The sequence below is a fragment of the Triplophysa dalaica genome, chromosome 12, assembly GCF_015846415.1.
Source record: "Triplophysa dalaica isolate WHDGS20190420 chromosome 12, ASM1584641v1, whole genome shotgun sequence".
NCBI classification, from domain to species: domain Eukaryota; kingdom Metazoa; phylum Chordata; class Actinopteri; order Cypriniformes; family Nemacheilidae; genus Triplophysa; species Triplophysa dalaica.
The window spans coordinates 20,802,922-20,821,208 of record NC_079553.1 but is presented as its reverse complement, the minus strand read 5'-3'; the positions used below and the strand labels follow the sequence as shown (position 1 = coordinate 20,821,208).

The following is an 18,287-nucleotide window of genomic DNA, read 5'->3' as shown; positions in this document are numbered from 1 at the left end:
ATGGAGGCGTGTTGTTGCGTGCTGCTTTGCACGTATGTTACGTGTGTTTTCAGTGATCTGCTTTGATTGCTACATCTGCTAATGAAGACTTTACATTGCTGGAAATCGTTCTGATTTTACAGAGGCGTAAGAGCACCTCTCTGGAAGTATGTATTAACCACGTACATACAGTTTTTCCTACCAGTCAACAGAGTCGTAGAAAAGAAGAGAAAACAACCACACGTGGCATTTTTCTCTCGGTCAGGTTGAGAGCACCAGGCACAGAAGATTAATGCTCTCTTTCACTACTTTACAGTCTGAGAGGTTTATTTTCCGCTGTGTTTGTTCTCAGGCGCTCTATGTATGCTTTGAATGTTTTGAAATGCGTTAATGGAAATGGTAAATTAAAGTCATTCTTGAAAATAAAGTGATTGTATTCAAGCGGTGGCTGTGGGTTATTAAAATGGATATGACTGTATTTGCGTCTGTGGACATAAAGAAGAACACATTTGTGTAGTTTGTTATTGATTGACTGGTGGGACGGTTATTCCATTGATGGCATCTTTTCGTTTCATTCTACACCATGTCAAAGCATCTCTAAATAATTAGAAACACATAACAATGTTGTATACTCTGGGTCAGAGTTTTTATTGACTCACATTTTAATTAGTTTATTAATTCCATTCCATTCCATTTTCTACCGCTTATCCGAACTACCTCGGGTCACGGGGAGCCTGCGCCTATCTCAGGAGTCATCGGGCATCAAGGCAGGATACACCCTGGATGGAGTGTAGTTTATTAATTAATATACTTAATTATATTTGAATCCATGTACTTAGTGATATTCAATGATAGTGTTGTCTAATATTCAGTTTTGTGCATATCTGCACTATAAAAAAATGCTGTGTTCATATCCAACCGTTGGTTTAAATAAGGGCTGTTCAACAGTGAATCTGCAGGTAATTGCATCCAGAATAAATTTTGGTGTTTACATAATACATGTCTGTGCACTGTGTGCCTATTAATTTTGTATTTTTTTAAAACACATACATATGCGTATACATTTAAGAATAATATTAAATATAGAAGTGTATACATGTTTATGTATAATTTAATTTACTGTATATAAATATTTTTATATACTTGCAAATATTTCCTAAATATATACCTGTATTTGTTATGAATACAAAATAAATATTTCACGAATTGCAAGGACAGAGAACCCAAGCACAGACAGGAGTCATGAAAAACAAAGACTAGAATAAATAAACACAAAATAAAGACCCACGAGGGGGTAAAACAATACTGACAAAGGGATGATAACACACAGACTCAACAGGTACAATAAACTGACTGGACTAGACAAAAACAACACTTTCACATAAACTAGACTTACTAGACTAGACAAGAAGAAAATCATTTTACAAGGCATAAAATACGTGGGCAAATGTAGCAAAATGAACAGACACCCGACAGAAACACAGGGGCATTAAATAGGGAAACTAATAGAGGATAATTAACAAGGGGCAGGTGTAGGGAATCAATATAGTCGACTGATAGTTGAATCTCACACGTGCGGCGTGTGTGTGTCTGTGGGGATGACACCGGACGGTTAACAAGGGGACAGCGCAACATTAATGCACCAAAAAACAATCAAACATCAATTTACAAAATTTGTTTAGAACAGAATATACCTTTCTAATATATAAAAAATAAACAAAATATTCCAGATTCAAGCCACAATGTGCAAAATAAACGTGTTTAGGCAAAATGTCTGAAATGCAGGGGAACATATAGTGCGTGTCCATCTGCTTCGCCACTGCCCATATAACCGAATGGCATGATCCCCATCACATAACACCTCTGCTAAGATTCGACTGTGAGATTGGTAGTCGAATCAGGCTCGTCCTATCGAAGCCTTGAATCTTCAACTATTCGGGTCACCCCTACATTTTTGTATTGGTTAGTTGATTAATTAATGGCAAAAAAATGTAAATCAGAAAATATGGAGAGACAAGGTTTCAGAAGGATAGCAGCGATACAGTGAATGTAAACACAAACGTTTATTCTGGATGCGATTAATTGATGAGCAGCTCTGGTGTAAATTAACCTCAAAAATGTCCTTCTTTGACTCAATTGTGTTTTGAATAAAGCATTTATTTACTATATGATGTAAAGTGTTCAGTTTAACAATGGAGTTTGGATTATATGCAAGCTGCGACCAAAGGAAATAAAGATCAGCGGGATCGCTCTTAAGCGAGACGACGCTTCAAAAGAAGAGAATTTCTCTCAGCTCAAAGGGTTCTGGACGCAGAAATACGAGGGGAAACTTCAAGTAGAAGGAGCGCGAGGTTAAATAATTGAAAGTGATGAATGCATAATGTGTTTTAAGCGGAGTAAGACTGAGCCTGTATTAAAGGTCTTGAAATCCTGCGGTTGCCCCATACTGGACCGTGTTCTGGATGTCATTTCAATTCCCAGAATATGAATAAAATGGGAGGAAAGGACACTTTTATACGTAACTAGTTCATGCTAGATGAAAGCAGATGGCGCAATGTATGTAAATATTAATGTGTGGCACTTCAAACCTAAACCTGGTTGTGGTAATGACATCCCTGTGGAGTTGAGAAAGATGGACCTGGTTGATCATTGGCTGCTTGCTTGAGGTGTAAGAGTAACCTGGTTTTGGGAGTGTTCTTTTAAAACATAGTGCTTGTGAACAATGTTGTGTTCAGGTAGGAGAATATTACGTCTGTAATGTTTTCTTACTTGTTATTGTGGAGATCCCCTCATTGTGCTACCATCTTCAATGTCTTTTTATGACATGATATTAAAATGATAATAAAATGAACTGTCATTTATGATTCATGCACAGGGTTTTCCTGTTGAATATATCAATGTAGGATTGTTCGTGTTATTAAAGCTTTAGATTAGATTAGATCAAATTCAAAGCAGTTGCATACAACATTGCAACAAACTGACGATTCAATTTAGACTTTAATTATAATAACATTTGCTTATCCCCTTCCTTCATTTTCTCTCTTGCTTCAGGGTATTGCGTTTTTTTATATATATTTTGGCTCTGTAGGCTTGTTTACACTCTCTGTTTGTCATTTCCGTTCTGACAAATTCATTCTGAATGTTTTTCTAAATTTGTTGTTCAGTTCCCTGCGGAGGTGTCCTGACCAAACGTCGTGGGACCATCCTGTCGCCGGGTTACCCGGATCCCTATGACAACCACCTGAACTGTGTTTGGAAGGTCTTTGTGCCCGAGGGAACAGGAATCCAAGTGAGACCAAACAGTTTTGCTGCATCTTTAAAAAACATGTTGAATGATGATCGGTTGAAGTGCGTTTGATTACTCAAAGCTTTCAAGAAGCTTGAAAATGTTATCAAGGGAATTTCAGTGTTTTCTGCTTTGCCGTGGTATTTAAATTGCCTTTCTTTATGGCTTTTAAATTTTAAAGAGGAGAGTCCCTTGTCAATACAGCATCTTCTTTGTAATATAAAAAAGAAAAGTTATGGTGTGATCAAATATTTCATAACCACAACCTGTTCATTATAAACCAGTATATATTAGTTTAGGCTTTTCATTATAAACCAGCAATCTAATATTAAAAGTTTTTAACCATATTAATTAGTTTTATGTCTGTAGATTACAGTTGTTACATTTTCCACTGAACACAACTGGGACTCATTGGACTTTTACGATGGTGTCGACAACAACGCTCCACGACTCGGGAGCTATTCAGGTAAGATAGACACTGTCATGTGCAGATAAAGAAAATGTGAAAATGTTTCCATATTTGTCATCCTAATATTTAATAAAAACTAAATTCATTAAATATATATATATATATATAATATATAATAGTATTATAATTATTATTATTATTCATATTATTCAGTTTGGATATTTTATTAAATATTATTACTACTACTGACATATTGAAAATTATTATTATCATCATTATTATTAATTTTTATTATATTAATAATAATATTCAGTTTAGATATTTTCATAGATATTATAATCACAAAAAATGAACTATTGTTATTATTATTATTAAATTGACAGTTACATTTAATTATGCAAAATGTATAGTAAATTACTATAGTAATACTATAGTATCATTATTATTAATAATATTATTATTTTAACTATTACAAACTAAAGCTGGTGCCATGGCCAAACCGGGAGGATTTTTCAAAAAGAGTTGAGTTGTGATGCTCAAATGAGTGACACAAGTTCACATCCGTCTTATTTCCTGATCATTTCCTCAAAACGATCTGCTATTTATAAAAATAAAAAATATTTTCCAAATAAACCGACACCCACGGTTTATCCCTCTTGTAGTATTTTTTTTACTCTAGTCAACCCAAGAGTCAGAAGAGAATCACGGCTGTCGTATCTGTGAAGACCTCATAAAAATAACCTCAGTCTGGTCTGGCTTTCATCTAGAGATTTGTTTTATCAGCCAAAGCGTGTCAATATTTGAGCTGTCACAGGATATCATGGATCAACAGCTTTATAAGCAACGAGAATGAACTCGCAGTCTGGGTTTCCTTCGCTGTAAGTAGAAGACACGGGATGATATCAGCGAAGCTCACGGGATGATATCAGCGTAGGTCACTCTGTAACCTGCTGAAATGAAAGACAGATTTGAATTATTTGGCAGTGTTTCCTCACCGCCAGACGCCGGCTGTCGCGTCAGCAGCACAATGTAAAATAAACACACGCTGACCTTAGTGCTCACCATCACTCTTAGACCAAACCTTAACTATTGTTGACAGGCTGACGTTTAATCTGCTCGGAGGACAAATGAAAGATTAAAGGAATCTATCGGAAGGACCCGAATACGCTTTAGCAGCGCTCCTGCTCTTTATTTGGAGCGGCAAATAGGATATATGGGACGCTCTCGATCTAAACTCACCCTGAGGTTAAGACAGCGAGTGCGATGCCTGACTCTATCCGTCACAACCTCTTTAGCGCCGAACGTCAGCGCTCGCTCGACAAATAGCCCATCATCGAGATTCCAGAGCCGCTACACAGCATCACTCTTTTCCACGGAGGTCACGGCAGGTTCACAAAACAGCGATAGGTCTGATCCGTCTTGTCGTGTGCCCAACTGTAATTTCAGAATGATTAGGTGGACCGGCAGCGAGGTGCGACCCAACTTTAACTTGAGCGGCGCTCCGTCAATAAACCTAGCGACTCGATAAAACCACTGACAGCCATGACAGAGTTGACTGACATCCACACGGCTGAACATCACAATCCTTCACTGTACACCCATTATGCAAAGGAAAATTTTTTTCTGATTTCCTCCAGGGACCACCATACCGCCCCTGCTGAACACCACGTCCAACAACCTGTACCTCACCTTTCAGACGGACATGAGCGTCTCCGGAGCAGGTTTTCATCTGGAGTACACAGGTATGATGACTGATGGCTCTTAGAAAGGGACATAACGCAGCGTTAACTGTATTGCGACTTTCTTTCTCCCACGGGGCGCTGCTTTGCATCCTTCAGCAAGAGGCATGAAATACATTTGTGCGTCGGGACCTTTCACTTTCTGACAAATAAAGAGTTTCCTTGTATCCGAAGCAATAGGTTTGGACTCCTGCCCGGAACCTCAAACCCCCAGCAACGGATTGAAAGTGGGCGACCGTTACTTGGTGGGTGACGTCGTGTCGTTTCACTGTGAACGGGGCTATACAGTAAAGGTGGGTTGATTTAGAATGCAGCAGTGTTTGTGTTAAAGGTGAGATGTGTCATTGTTTTTGATGGTTGAAATGGCGTCTGTCCTACAGTAGTTTATATGCAGGGATGACTTAGAAAAGGTGTTTGTAGGTTGAGGTTTAGAAAAGGCGTGAAAAGTCTGTTTGAGCGGAGGAATGTGACCCGTGATGTTGGGGGTGGATTATGTGCGGTGGAAAAAAAGGGAATTGTTAAGAGAAGTTGGAAGATGATTTTTGACTCGTCTTAACAATCGTCTCTAAGGTTAAGTTCTGACAAAAAGGACATTTTGTTACATAAGCTCAATGATTTTATATAGATAAAGAAAATATTGGAGAAATAGCCGGGTCCAAACTGAAACTATAACCATTATGTAACAGAGGAGCGATACTGTTGAAACCACTTTCAGATTATGTTTTCCTATATTTATGTATTCCTAAAATATTAACATTTAAATGGCTTTAAAATGTGAAACTTACTTATAATAAATGAAACCTTATCGTATTGGTATGGAGGGTCATATAGTTATCATAATGAATAGTTCATTTGCAAAAACAGATTGTTTTATTTGATGCAAACATGCTTTTATTCCCCTGACTTTCTTTTATGGACCAACAAACCAGGTGCGAACTTCACACAAAGCAAAACTACTGTAATAACTACAATAAATACTGAAGGACGATAATGTTATTTTTATTTTTTTAACTCAAAAATGTTTACTTTCATCAGCGGATGAAAACCGCTCGGTCGATATTGTTCCTCTGTATAGTCATCGTTGGGGGGCTGTTCTCAATTTTAGAACCATATTTGAAACTTTATAGGTGTTGGTGTAAACAGGCTTTTTGTTGTTTTTCACTTTCTTTGTTTGGAAATCAGTAAACACTTTTTTAAAGGCTTTTAAATTAAAAAGGTTTCATTACTGTAAAGAATAGAAAAGTCCTACATCTTTCGAACACAAGGGTTATAAATCAGTGATATGGTTTTAATTTGCGGTGAATAAATATAATTTTAAATATTAGTGTTTTTGCTCATTCCAAATGGATTGTTCACTCAATTTAAAAAGTTTCATGCAGCCCATAAAAAAAAGTTTTTTTGTTTAACAAGTTGTCAAAACAAGTGATTTTATTTTCCATTATTGTATTTGTACATTTGGTTTTACATGTGGCTTGCATAACATACTTTTCATTAGATATTATGTGCAGTATTTTCGCACAGACACGCACAGACTTAACACACAACCTTCAATAACAATGGCAATCAACAAAGCTCATCAAGTGAAGAGACGAGCACACAACACAGAGTCAACAACAGCATAAACATAACAAACAGTAATAATGCTTTTACAGTAACTGCATTATTTATTTATACTGCAGTGCATGCTGGGAGCTCACCGACCCTTAAAACAAATCGGCAGCGTTCCTCAATATGATGAGACAATGTCTGTGCAAATACATGTTTTTATGTAGATGATGGGATTGCTTTTTTACAGTGTGTGTTTTCTGTTGAGCAATGAGGCTGTTTGGTGGAAATGTGTTGGTTTTTTTTTCCTAGATTCTGTTTAGTGCTACTGGAGGACCAGAAATGTCTTTCCTATTTTGGCTTTTTTTCATAATTGGCAACACATTCAAGGGACGGTTCGCCAAAAATGAAAACTCATTCTTTCACGTATGACTTTTATTCTCCTGCAGAACACAAGAGAAGACATTTTGAAGAAGGTTGGTGACCAAACAGTTTGGGAGCCTATTGACTTGCACGTTTCTCAAAATATCTCCTTTTGTGTTCCACAGAAGAACTAGAACTAGTCACATAGAGGTTTTGATTGACACGAGGATGAACAAATGATGACAGAAGTGTCATTTTTGGGTGAACGTTCCCTTTAACAAATTCAGAATACACAGTGTTGTTATTTTGGTCCCCGGCGATGCCGCGAGACGTTTCTTTGGATTAGTGAACATCTTTCTTCATTTTTATTCATTGTAGGGAAGTGCACATATAACATGCATGCCAGGACCTGTCAGAAGATGGAATTATCCGGCTCCTCTCTGCCTGGGTAAGTGTCGACATCAGTCCCTGCGTTTCTACCACTTTCCTTCCGGGTAATCTCAATTCTACAAATAAGCGTGTCGTAATGACCCCCGCGTTCCTGCTATTCCGTGAATTTGTGCCTTTTTCGTCTCATTTGATTTCATCGTAGCAGCTGTTTCATTCTAATGGACCGACCGTGGAGAGATCTGGTGTAGTATGTTGAAACTCTATTTAATCAAATGTACTATGAAAAGACTATCTTCAGGCCATCGTTTAAGGTTTCATTCTGTCCGCTCTTGCTGCCTTTTTATTTTTTCTTGTGTTGAAATCTTGTAGTTCTCTGAGGTCAAGTGTCTTTCTGGAGTACAGCACAGTGAAGGCGTTTGATATGTCTTTAATGTCTTAACTGTTAATGTCTTGTGTTTGGTGTCAAAGTTGAACTGATAAAGCAAATATTATTGTCTTTGTTTCATTTATATCTTTTATGTATTTAGAGGAAAATAAATGTTTAGAGAAACTGGTCTATCCGCCTGTCTGTATGTCAATGTACCTGTCTGTCTGTCTTTTATTGTTTCTGTCTTTCTGTTTAAAATTGTCTATCTGTCAGCCTTTCATACTCTCTGTCAATGTGTCTGTCTGTCATATATCTGTCTCTCTTTTATGGTCTCTGTCTGCCTTTTTGGTGTTTGTTTTACTTACATACCTCACTGTCTGTCTGTCTGTCTGTCTATCTTTTGATGTCTGTCTCTCTCACTGTCTGTCTGTCTGTCTGTCTATCTTTTGCAGTCTGTCTGTCTGTCTGTCTCTCTGTCTGTCTGTCTGTCTGTCTGTCTGTCTGTCTGTCTGTCTATCTTTAGATGTCTGTCTCTCTCACTGTCTGTCTGTCTGTCTGTTGATCTTTCGAAGTCTGTCTGTCTCTCTGTATGTCTGTCTGTCTGTCATCTATCTTTAGATGTCTGTCTGTCTCACTGTCTGTCTGTCTGTCTATCTTTTGCAGTCTGTCTGTCTGTCTGTCTGTCTGTCTGTCAGTCTATCTTTGGATGTCTGTCTGCCTCACTGTTTCTCTGTCTGTCTTTAGATTTCTCTCTCACTGTTTTTCTGTCTGTCTTACTGTCTGTCTTAAGATGTCTGTCTCACTGTTTCTCACAATGTTTCTTAACATCTCTGTCTGTTTGTCTGTCTGTCAGTGTCTCTGTCTGTTTGTCTGTCTTTTATTCCCCCTGACTTGTCTGTCTTTGAATGTCCCTGTCTGTCTGTCTAGGTTTTGGTATCTCTGTCTCTCTTTTTATCTGCCATTGTCTCTGGCTGTTCTTCAGTGTCTGTGTCTTGTGTCTGCCAATGTCTCTGTATGTCGTTATCTCTGTCTGTCTGTCTGTCTGTCTGTATGTCTGTCTGTGCCTTTGATTTGGTGGGGGGCAACAGAAATCCAGAAATCCTTCCTCAAGACAGAAATCCTTCAAACAGCAATCTTATTCAAACAATATGCTTTTGTTCCTATAATTTACACATTCGTAAGGATCTACATACTGTACCTACATCAACATCAATGTTTTGCTAATAGCAGAAAGTGAATGTTGGTGACAGAAAGACACTGTACTGGATTTTAATTGCGAGCAGCGTGCAGCTGAAGTGTTTCAGCCAGAGGAAATTATTCATAATTTATCGGCTATAAAATATCGGCCTGATTTTATTATCGGGTGATTTCCAATAACATTAAAAATGACCATTAATCGTCCCGAGACCATCCCTGCATTCCTAGTGCATCCCTAGTATGTACAGAAATGAAATAAATTGTTATTTAACACACTATCAAACACAGAGAGAGGGATGTAAGGGTTCCTGTAAAAATGCTCTGTGTGCTGTTCTCTTTTTAAAGCGCTACCATTTATGTCCAGATCTCAGAGCGGTTGTGTCATTAATGTGAGTACTGCGGTGAGTAGTGACATCTGTTTACTACTGTAGCTGAGAACAACTCCAGAAGATTATTGAAGTATGTGTCTCCTCGGATTTGCCACTGACAGTTTAAACGTAAAGACACTAAAAGCACCGCACATCGCTCTCCATAAGCAATTTACTCTGAATGTAGGAATTAAAAGATTCTTTATGGGTCCTCTGATGCCACGCTGGCAGAATCTCCTGAAGATTCTTGGCACTATTTCAGGTCTCTGAGAAACTTGCTCTTAGGTCCAGTAAGAACTCAAAAAATCTGTTGACGGTTCCTCCAGTAACCTAGTGGCAAGGAAAACGTTTCGGGACATCTGAAATTTAAACATTTAAGAACTGGAGGGCATACGAGAGATATTTGATGATCAAATGATATCAGTTATCCTTCAGTATATATCATTTTATATTTTGTATAGAATTGCTGTTTGGGGACAGCTCTGTACCTTCAAAACTGCAATGGAAAAAATAAACATTAGAATAATTTTTATCTTTTAATTTCTCTGGGAAAATATTTGCAACCCACAGACAAACGTAAAAGATGAACAATAGTAATAAAAATACATAGTTTCAATGTTTTTATAAAATATATCAATAAAAAGCATGAAAAATATTAAGATGTGAGGTTTAAATATTTATTTAAATACATAAAACATTTTTTTTATGAATTAAGCAATTAAGTCCTTCATTATACCGGACTTTTACCGGATATTTTTACTCAGATTTCGGTGAACTTGTGAGAATGAATAGCTTGTAGCATGAACCATTTTTTTATTATCCAAATAACCACCACGTACTGACACTTCTTTTGAGATCAGTGATGTTTTTTCAGCAAGTTGCCGTCGGAGATGAAAGAAGCGATGTTTTCTCAACCGTATGTTAGTGAACCGGAGTACGTCTGTGGTTTAACTGTCGAGTGACACTTGATGTTTAATTGATCTGAGCTCGTGCACCGTAAACAAAGCTCGCCGCGTGTCTCTATTGACATTTCAATTGCGCTCGTAAACTAGTGTAAATGGATGCAGTCAGTCAGAGGAGGCGTTCATTACATCATTGCCAATAAGACAAACTCGAACACAGGGGGAGACATACACACACTCGAGGGGATGTACTACACTCCCCCTCGCACCGGTTGCTTCAATATTGACTTTTGGATTCGAGCGAGATTGGACGTTGTTAATTTAAAAAGTCATTAGGAGAAGCTATAACCCATGCATCATTTTCTTCCAAGCTCAAAACAAATGCAGTAAATTCATTCCATTAGCGTTTCTCTTTCTTATTGCACACCATTGCATTAGTATTAATATAAAGAACGCGAGGGTTTCTTATACGTGCAAATTAGTTCATTTTGTGTTTCGCTAGATTCCATAATGGAGTTGAGAAGGTAATCTGCGTGATAATAGTATTGTTGGCTTTTATTGGCTTTCTTCTTCATTTGAAGAGTTGATAAGCCTGTTTATTTTTCTATAGTGATTTCATGGATTTGATTTATTCTGTGTTGTTGTGATGCTATCAACAGTATTGATGGAGGATTGTGTACATGATGTTTTTGGTTCACAGCTCAGTGTGGAGGTTTTCTGTCTGAGATGAATGGAGTCATTCTGAGTCCTGGATTTCCTGGAAATTACCCAAGCGGTCTCGACTGCAACTGGACCGTCCAGCTTCCTGTTGGTTTTGGTTTGTATCCTTTAACTTTTCTTTATACTTTTTCTTTATTGTAAATTATTTTAGTTCATCTATGTAATTGTCATGTGGGTTGGTGTTCGATTTCTTCATGGCATTGAGAGTCATTTAAGAAAAGCAAATGGAGATCTGTGTGTTTAGGGTGTTTTGTATATTTATAGTTGCTTTTAATGCCCCCCCAGGGTCAGTTAAACCATCAAAATATGATTTGTATGGTTCAAGGAGGAGAAAAAAAATTATGAAGGAATTTATTGGAAATATAAAAGGCAAACATCAGCTTATTATTATTATTATACCAAAAATGCATTTAAAGGTCAGAGGAAATAAAGCAAGCGTTGCGTATATAGTTATATAGTTATAGTTATCAGATATTAATATTTTTATTTTTATTTCTCTTGTTTTTGACTCCAGCAGTAATTCTCCTGGGTCTTGACTCAATAAACTTTGCTCACGTGAGCAAATTCTTGATTTCTCTTCAATTCTTGTAGAGATGTAACAGTAAGAAAATTTCATGATTATCGTGAACAAAATGATCAAATTTATTAGATTATTTTTTCAAAATGTGCCGGAAATTTACAAATGTTTTCGTAAACATGAAATAAATAACATTAATCATGGCACAATGGGGCCATCAGGTAAAAGTTTATTTTGTTCAGGTTGAACACAATCTCAAGCAAATCAAATATTGATTTTAACGCAACACAAATCAAAAAATCATCTGTTTTCAGGTGTTGAGTAATAGGGGTACTTTAGGACCCAGGAGACATAATAACGATCGCCAAAGAGAAGTCCCCGTGAACCAGAAGTTTTTTGACACATTTTGGAATGAAATGGAATGTATAATTTGAAAGATAGTGGGTGTGGCTTTCGTCTTTTTCTGCGAGTTGTCAGTTGAAGGGGAGGAGTACACGGATGCTCCACCCAAGCCGTCTAACATACGTCATTTAAGATTGATAGTCATTACAGGACAATCGTGCATTATCAGATTTTAACTGAAGATTATGAGGGCACACCAATTTTAAAAAGAAAATGACCCACATTGATAAACTATTTACAAAAAACGCTTTAATATTTCATGAAAAAATCGGCATTGCCATTTTTAATTTCACTGAAACTTTAAGAAATATAAACTGAACGTGTTTCAGTATATCTATATTTCCCCCTATGTACATATTTTTGGACTAAAAGTCCTGTGATCACAAATAAATGAGAGCAGACGAGGATGAAAACTGTATGAATGTCTCGGCTCAAAAGGTTATTATTATGCTTGTTTATTTTGCACTCCTTCATAAATGAACAAAATCCGTATTTCATGATGCGCATCTGTTTTACTGGACCGTTTTTACCGTTAGATTTAAAAACGATAAGTAGATACGGTTTAATGATAATTAAAATATGACATAATAATAATACTAACCTTTGGACGTTTTTAACATGGTTACATCTCTAAATTCTTGTTAAATTTATGTTTTAATACATATTTAATAACATATTTGAATAAAGTGTAAAGACATAAATTTTCCCAAGTTAGACAATTTAGTCACTACAATATGTCGCCGCTGGAGTTTCACAAGAGATCTCAACAATGTCTTGAGGTGTGTTGACGTTAGAAAAGATCATTAGTCGTTCTCAATTTCTTTTTAAACTTATTTTTTGATGGGTGGAAGTAAAAAGACTGTCTGGCCTGTAGTTGCAAAGATCTTATCAAATCTATACACGACTTCAGTAATTTTTTAGATTTCTTCTTCTGAGGCGTATCTTCTGAAGACCCCATGATAGTATCGGTCTGTTTTTCTCTGGAGAAAAGTTCTCCATTTGCTCTGTATCTGTGAGATACAATTGAGACTTTAAAGACGAGTTTTTCCATTCCTGCAGGGAAACCTCAAAGTAGATCCTGAGGTATTCTCAACGTACTGCGTGTCTCTCTTCATTTTTCATCAGGAATTCATCTGCAATTTCTCAACTTCTCCACGGAGGCCGTGCACGACTACCTTGAGGTTCGTAGCGGGACGCTGGACGCGGGCTCGGTGATCGATAGATTCAGCGGTCCTGTTGTTCCGGAACCTTTCTTCAGCACAACCCACGAGACCAGCTTCTTCTTTCGCAGCGATTACTCCCAGAACAAACCCGGTTTCCACATCACCTACGAAGGTATGACAGATGAGACCTGTCCTCAGCCATCGCTTCACCTGCCAATACAGACACTAACAGGAAGAGATATGTAACCAATTGCTCTTTTTGAGTTCAGTCAAACTTTTTGACCTTTTTTCTCACCGCTGCACTGAGCGAGATCATTTGTCTTTTTTATTTCAACTGAGAAACATCTTTAAAAGAACTAGGCTTTGACAGTACAGTCTATTGATCACTTTGTGTTAAGAGAAGGGTTCGGATACAGAAGAGCCATTAAAGGACTTTTTCATTTTTTATAATATTCATGATGTTCTACCTATAAAGAGTTGAAGAGCTTTGTTTGTCTATTCAGCGTATGAGCTTCAGAGGTGCCCTGACCCACGACCCTTTCGGAACGGGATGGTTATTGGCAGTGATTTTGGAGTGGGTATGACCATCTCGTTTCAATGCCTGCCGGGGTACACCCTGTTGGGCGAGGCGTCCCTCACGTGCCTGCATGGGGTCAGCCGCAACTGGAACCACCCGGTACCTCGCTGTGAAGGTACCCGACCATCTTGATCTGTTTCTCTGTAATCTAACTCATGATGTTTTGCAATCAAATTTAATTAAAATCTTTTGGGAGAACATATGGACCAAATACCATATACAGCAACCGTTACAAGCGTTGCGAGACTTTATCACCGTTTTTATTTCCGTCGCATGCTAAATGCATCGCCGTCCTCGGTGAATAGCTCTTTGATTGGATTCCTCTTTCATCAGCACTTTGCGGTGGTAATATCACGGCCCTGAATGGAACCATCTATTCACCGGGCCACCCGGCCGACTACCCCAATCTGAAAGACTGCATATGGAGCGTCAGAGTTCCTCCGGGCAACGGCATTCACATCAACTTCACCGTGCTCAACACGGAGCCTATCTACGACTACATCACCATCTGGTAAGACTTCTGCAAACGCTTTAAAAGAACACGTCACCTAAAGACTAACATCTGTTATGTGCAAACACACCAATGCAGACGTCAGGACGATTTGGAAACATTGTTTTGAATCAAAGAAAATCAGCCAGTGTTTTTTAAGGGGTTAGCTGGATTATTTATAAGAAGTGTTTGATAATTGATAACAGATATTTAATTGTTTTTTTAACAACAATAATAACAATTATACACATAATAAAAACATAATTAGCCTATTGATTGGATTGTTTCTTTGAACTCAGCGCTTTGTAAATCAGTTTGCTGTTCGAAATTATATAAAAAATGCACAACGTTATTAATCCAAATGATGGAGACAAGCGTTGAACGTTCCTTTGCAGCGTTTGCACTTTCTTCTCTCATGATGATTCTGTTTGCTCAGAGTTATGTAATGCTTTATATTTAGTTTAGATGCTGTCTTTTGTTTACTGTATGCTCTTGTGAACCACATCCACACTGCGTGAAAACAAGGGCTACCAATATCACAAATGTGCATATCGCAGTGACTTGCAACAATTTTGTAATTTTAATACTTTGAATTGTTGTGTATAGCCGGTTTTTGGTTGATGTACATAGTAAAGAGGTGTAAATGTTAGTCAGGATATGCGTTTTCAGAAGTCGATTCAGAAATTCATTTACAAACTGAATTAAAAGTTTTTTAGCATCTTCAGTATAGTCACCTTTTGCCTTAAATTTGTAAAAATGTTTTTTGACATGTTATCAAGCAGCTTTATTATTCAAACTAATCCATTTCATAAACAATTTGATTAAATAAAATTTTAGTTTTGTAATGAAAAAAGCATTAATCTTGGAAAAATTATGTTTATTTGCCTACGAAACTGCTTTGAGACATTTAAGCATTTACCTTCAGATACAGTTTTTAATATTATGAGAAATGTTTCACTAAAGTGTTCTAGACCTTTTGACTGGTAGTGTATATTTAAAGGCCCTATGTGTCATTTTTTGGAGGATCAATTGCGAGAAATGCAATATGATACACAATACCGTCTATTCAGAGATACTGTATATAAAGACCTTACACAATGAAGTGGTATGTTTTTATTATCTAAGAATGAGCTATTTCTATCTGGTTGCTTGAACATTAATGATATGCCGCAACATTTAAAGCTTGATGTCGACTAGTTGTGGGTCATGTGATTTTAATGACACTGTACCTTTAAGAAGATGGCTGACTGTTCCAAGGACCAGCGGGATTCAGTCACAGTCCCGGGAATAATACATGTTATCTTGTACTGCTTCCGCACGCATCATTCACAATGTTTCTTGTTGCAAAGTCAATGTAAAGACACGTATAGACGCGAACTTTGTAGTGCTTTGAAAGGGAGGGGTGGAGTGCAATTCACAACCGCGACGCTAGATGCCGCTAAAATCTCCACATTCCTCCTATAATAGAATTCAAAAGAATTTTACAATAATTGCTAAAGTGAAAGTCAAAGGTCATACATATGATATTGTTTTCCTCATTTAAATCCTCTTTTGTGACATCATCGTCAGTACATTAACACACAACCTTCATTTACATATTCATGGTTTTAGCGAATTGTGATTCATTTGGCATGTGAAAGGTCATTTACATACAAAACAGTAGGAGAAACTGTTTGCTTGAGGTAAAGAAAGAGGATGGAAGATGGTCACGTAAAAACTAAATGAAAGATTAAATGTGGGGGAAGGAGCTTCATTTAATTTTTTCCATGTAGAAACTCTTTTTTCGACCCGGATAAACTCTTATAAAAGCACAATGACCGATACAGATGAGAGTACATTGCTGTGCACTTCATAAAGGCGCTTTGCTATACACTGCGTTAGTTATTTCAGAACTGTGTTTTTTTTCTTGATGAAATGCACCTCTGTCTTATATAAATGTTACTTTCATATTTAATAAAAGCCATGGACAGATTCTCGAAAGATAAAAAGCAAGGTCAGCGTCTAATGGCTTTTTTTCTCTATATAACTCCTTTATTTATGCTGTTCATCGTGCCGCCTTTGGTTTTTACTCTTGTGAAGTCTTTGGCTTTGCTGTTCTGCTTTTATAAACATTCATTACTGTAGCTCCGAGACAGATTGCCAACGAGTGCGAGAAGAAATTAGAGAGAGAGAAAGAGCGTGGCGCATCAATAAACAGAATGAAAAAGGTTTGAAATGTTGATGTGTGTCGAATGCATGGCAATGAACAGAAGCGCTCTCTCTCGTAGGGACGGCCCTGACCAAACATCTCCACAGTTGGGTCAGTTCAGCGGCAGCTCGCCCCAGGAGGCCGTCTCCAGCATGTCCAATCACATCCTTCTGAAGTTCCACAGCGACTTCAGCACCAGCGGGTTCTTTGTTCTCCGTTACCATGGTGAGCATCTTTTCTCAGGTCTATGCATTCACGAGGGCTTAATTCTCATATAGCTCACGTGTAACCTATTGTCGGGTCGATTATCCCGCTTTATTCCCTCCCACGAAAACATAAAGCTTTCACGAATGCTCGTACATTCAACACAAACGGGGCCATGAAATTGCATTAGAAACATTCTGGTGTTTGTGTCTTTTTAAAGCGTCACGTTGCTGCCCTCCAGCCCCTTGTTTCTTGTTTTACCGCTCTCAAACACACGAGCCAGGAGCGGTATTACTTATTTCTTGGGAAAATGTCCTGGATTATTACCTCTGTCACATTTCGATGGCGCTGTAATGTGTTTGGAAGCTTCCATCGCGTGTGATAATAAGCGTTTCTCAACGAGCAGGTGTGGAAAGCTGAGAAACACAGTGTGCCTGATGGTTAAAGCTCTCTTTCAATATATAAAAAAGAATATATCTTTTTAGTAAAGGAAAAGCTCAACAATGGTGGGTTAAACAAAAGGTTTTTAATTTGATTTTCAGTTTTTTATTCACCGTCATGTTGTGTTTTTTCTGTGGATTAAAAAAGAAGATATTTTGAGAAATGACTGTTTTGTGCTCAAATTATGGAATAATTTTGGTTGAAGTATATACGTTTTTAACAGAACAGCTCGGAGACTCTTCACGCTGTTGTTTCATTGGGATAGCAGAGTAAACGTCTTTCTAGTGTGCATGTGATGCCTTAAAATGCTTTCTAGCTAGACTGCTACCTAAGATATGGGACAGAACTTGAAAGGATGAGTTGACCCGAAAATAAAAATCCTGTCATCATGTACTCACCCTCAGGTTGTTCTGAACCTGTATACATTTCTTTGTTCTGCTAAACACAAAGGAGGATATTTGGATTGATCTGTTTGGTTCCTGACATTCTTCCAAATATCTTCATACAGGTTGTATACAGGTTAAGAACAACCTGAGGGTAAGTAAATGATAACAGGATCTTTATTTTTGGGTGAACTATCCCTTAAACTGAGGGAAGGTCAGAGGCGACGCTTAACACACAGGTTTGCGTTGTTTGTGAAACTTGTTTTGTCCTGATGTTAGGAATAAGCCATTAGAACATAAGGAAGTTATGTCAAGTGTTGTAAAGCTCATTATGATTTTAAATAGATAATAAAATAAGAGCGCTGGTTGAAGCGTTGCCAAATGACCACCATCAACTTCTATAATACCTTTAATGTGTTAGACAAGTAAATGTAGTGTTGTGCCTATACAATCCGTGTTTGAATTCTAAATGTTCTTCAGAGGCGGTGTTATTATAGAAGTAATTTAATTTTTATTTGCCTTTCATATTCCATGCATTTGTTTAAGAGGACATCTCACCAGAAAATGAAAATTCTCTCATCGCTTACTCGCCCTTAAAATCAATATCTGATAAACACAGACAAAGATATTTGGAAATATGCTTTAAGCAAACTTTTC

At 37.4% G+C, this 18,287-nt stretch overlaps 1 protein-coding gene across 1 annotated transcript in view; it reads left to right on the top strand.

Annotated features, from left to right (window-relative positions):
- Window positions 1-18,287, top strand: part of csmd3a (CUB and Sushi multiple domains 3a) — a 227,882-nt gene that overhangs the window by 140,281 nt on the left and 69,314 nt on the right. Inside the window, exons 35-44 of the mRNA XM_056762084.1 lie at window positions 3,144-3,268; window positions 3,635-3,731; window positions 5,312-5,416; window positions 5,588-5,706; window positions 7,700-7,769; window positions 11,246-11,362; window positions 13,310-13,519; window positions 13,851-14,039; window positions 14,258-14,435; window positions 16,682-16,827. Of these exons, the coding sequence (XP_056618062.1) occupies window positions 3,144-3,268; window positions 3,635-3,731; window positions 5,312-5,416; window positions 5,588-5,706; window positions 7,700-7,769; window positions 11,246-11,362; window positions 13,310-13,519; window positions 13,851-14,039; window positions 14,258-14,435; window positions 16,682-16,827 (1,356 nt within the window). The remainder of the gene's footprint in view (window positions 1-3,143; window positions 3,269-3,634; window positions 3,732-5,311; window positions 5,417-5,587; window positions 5,707-7,699; window positions 7,770-11,245; window positions 11,363-13,309; window positions 13,520-13,850; window positions 14,040-14,257; window positions 14,436-16,681; window positions 16,828-18,287) is intronic.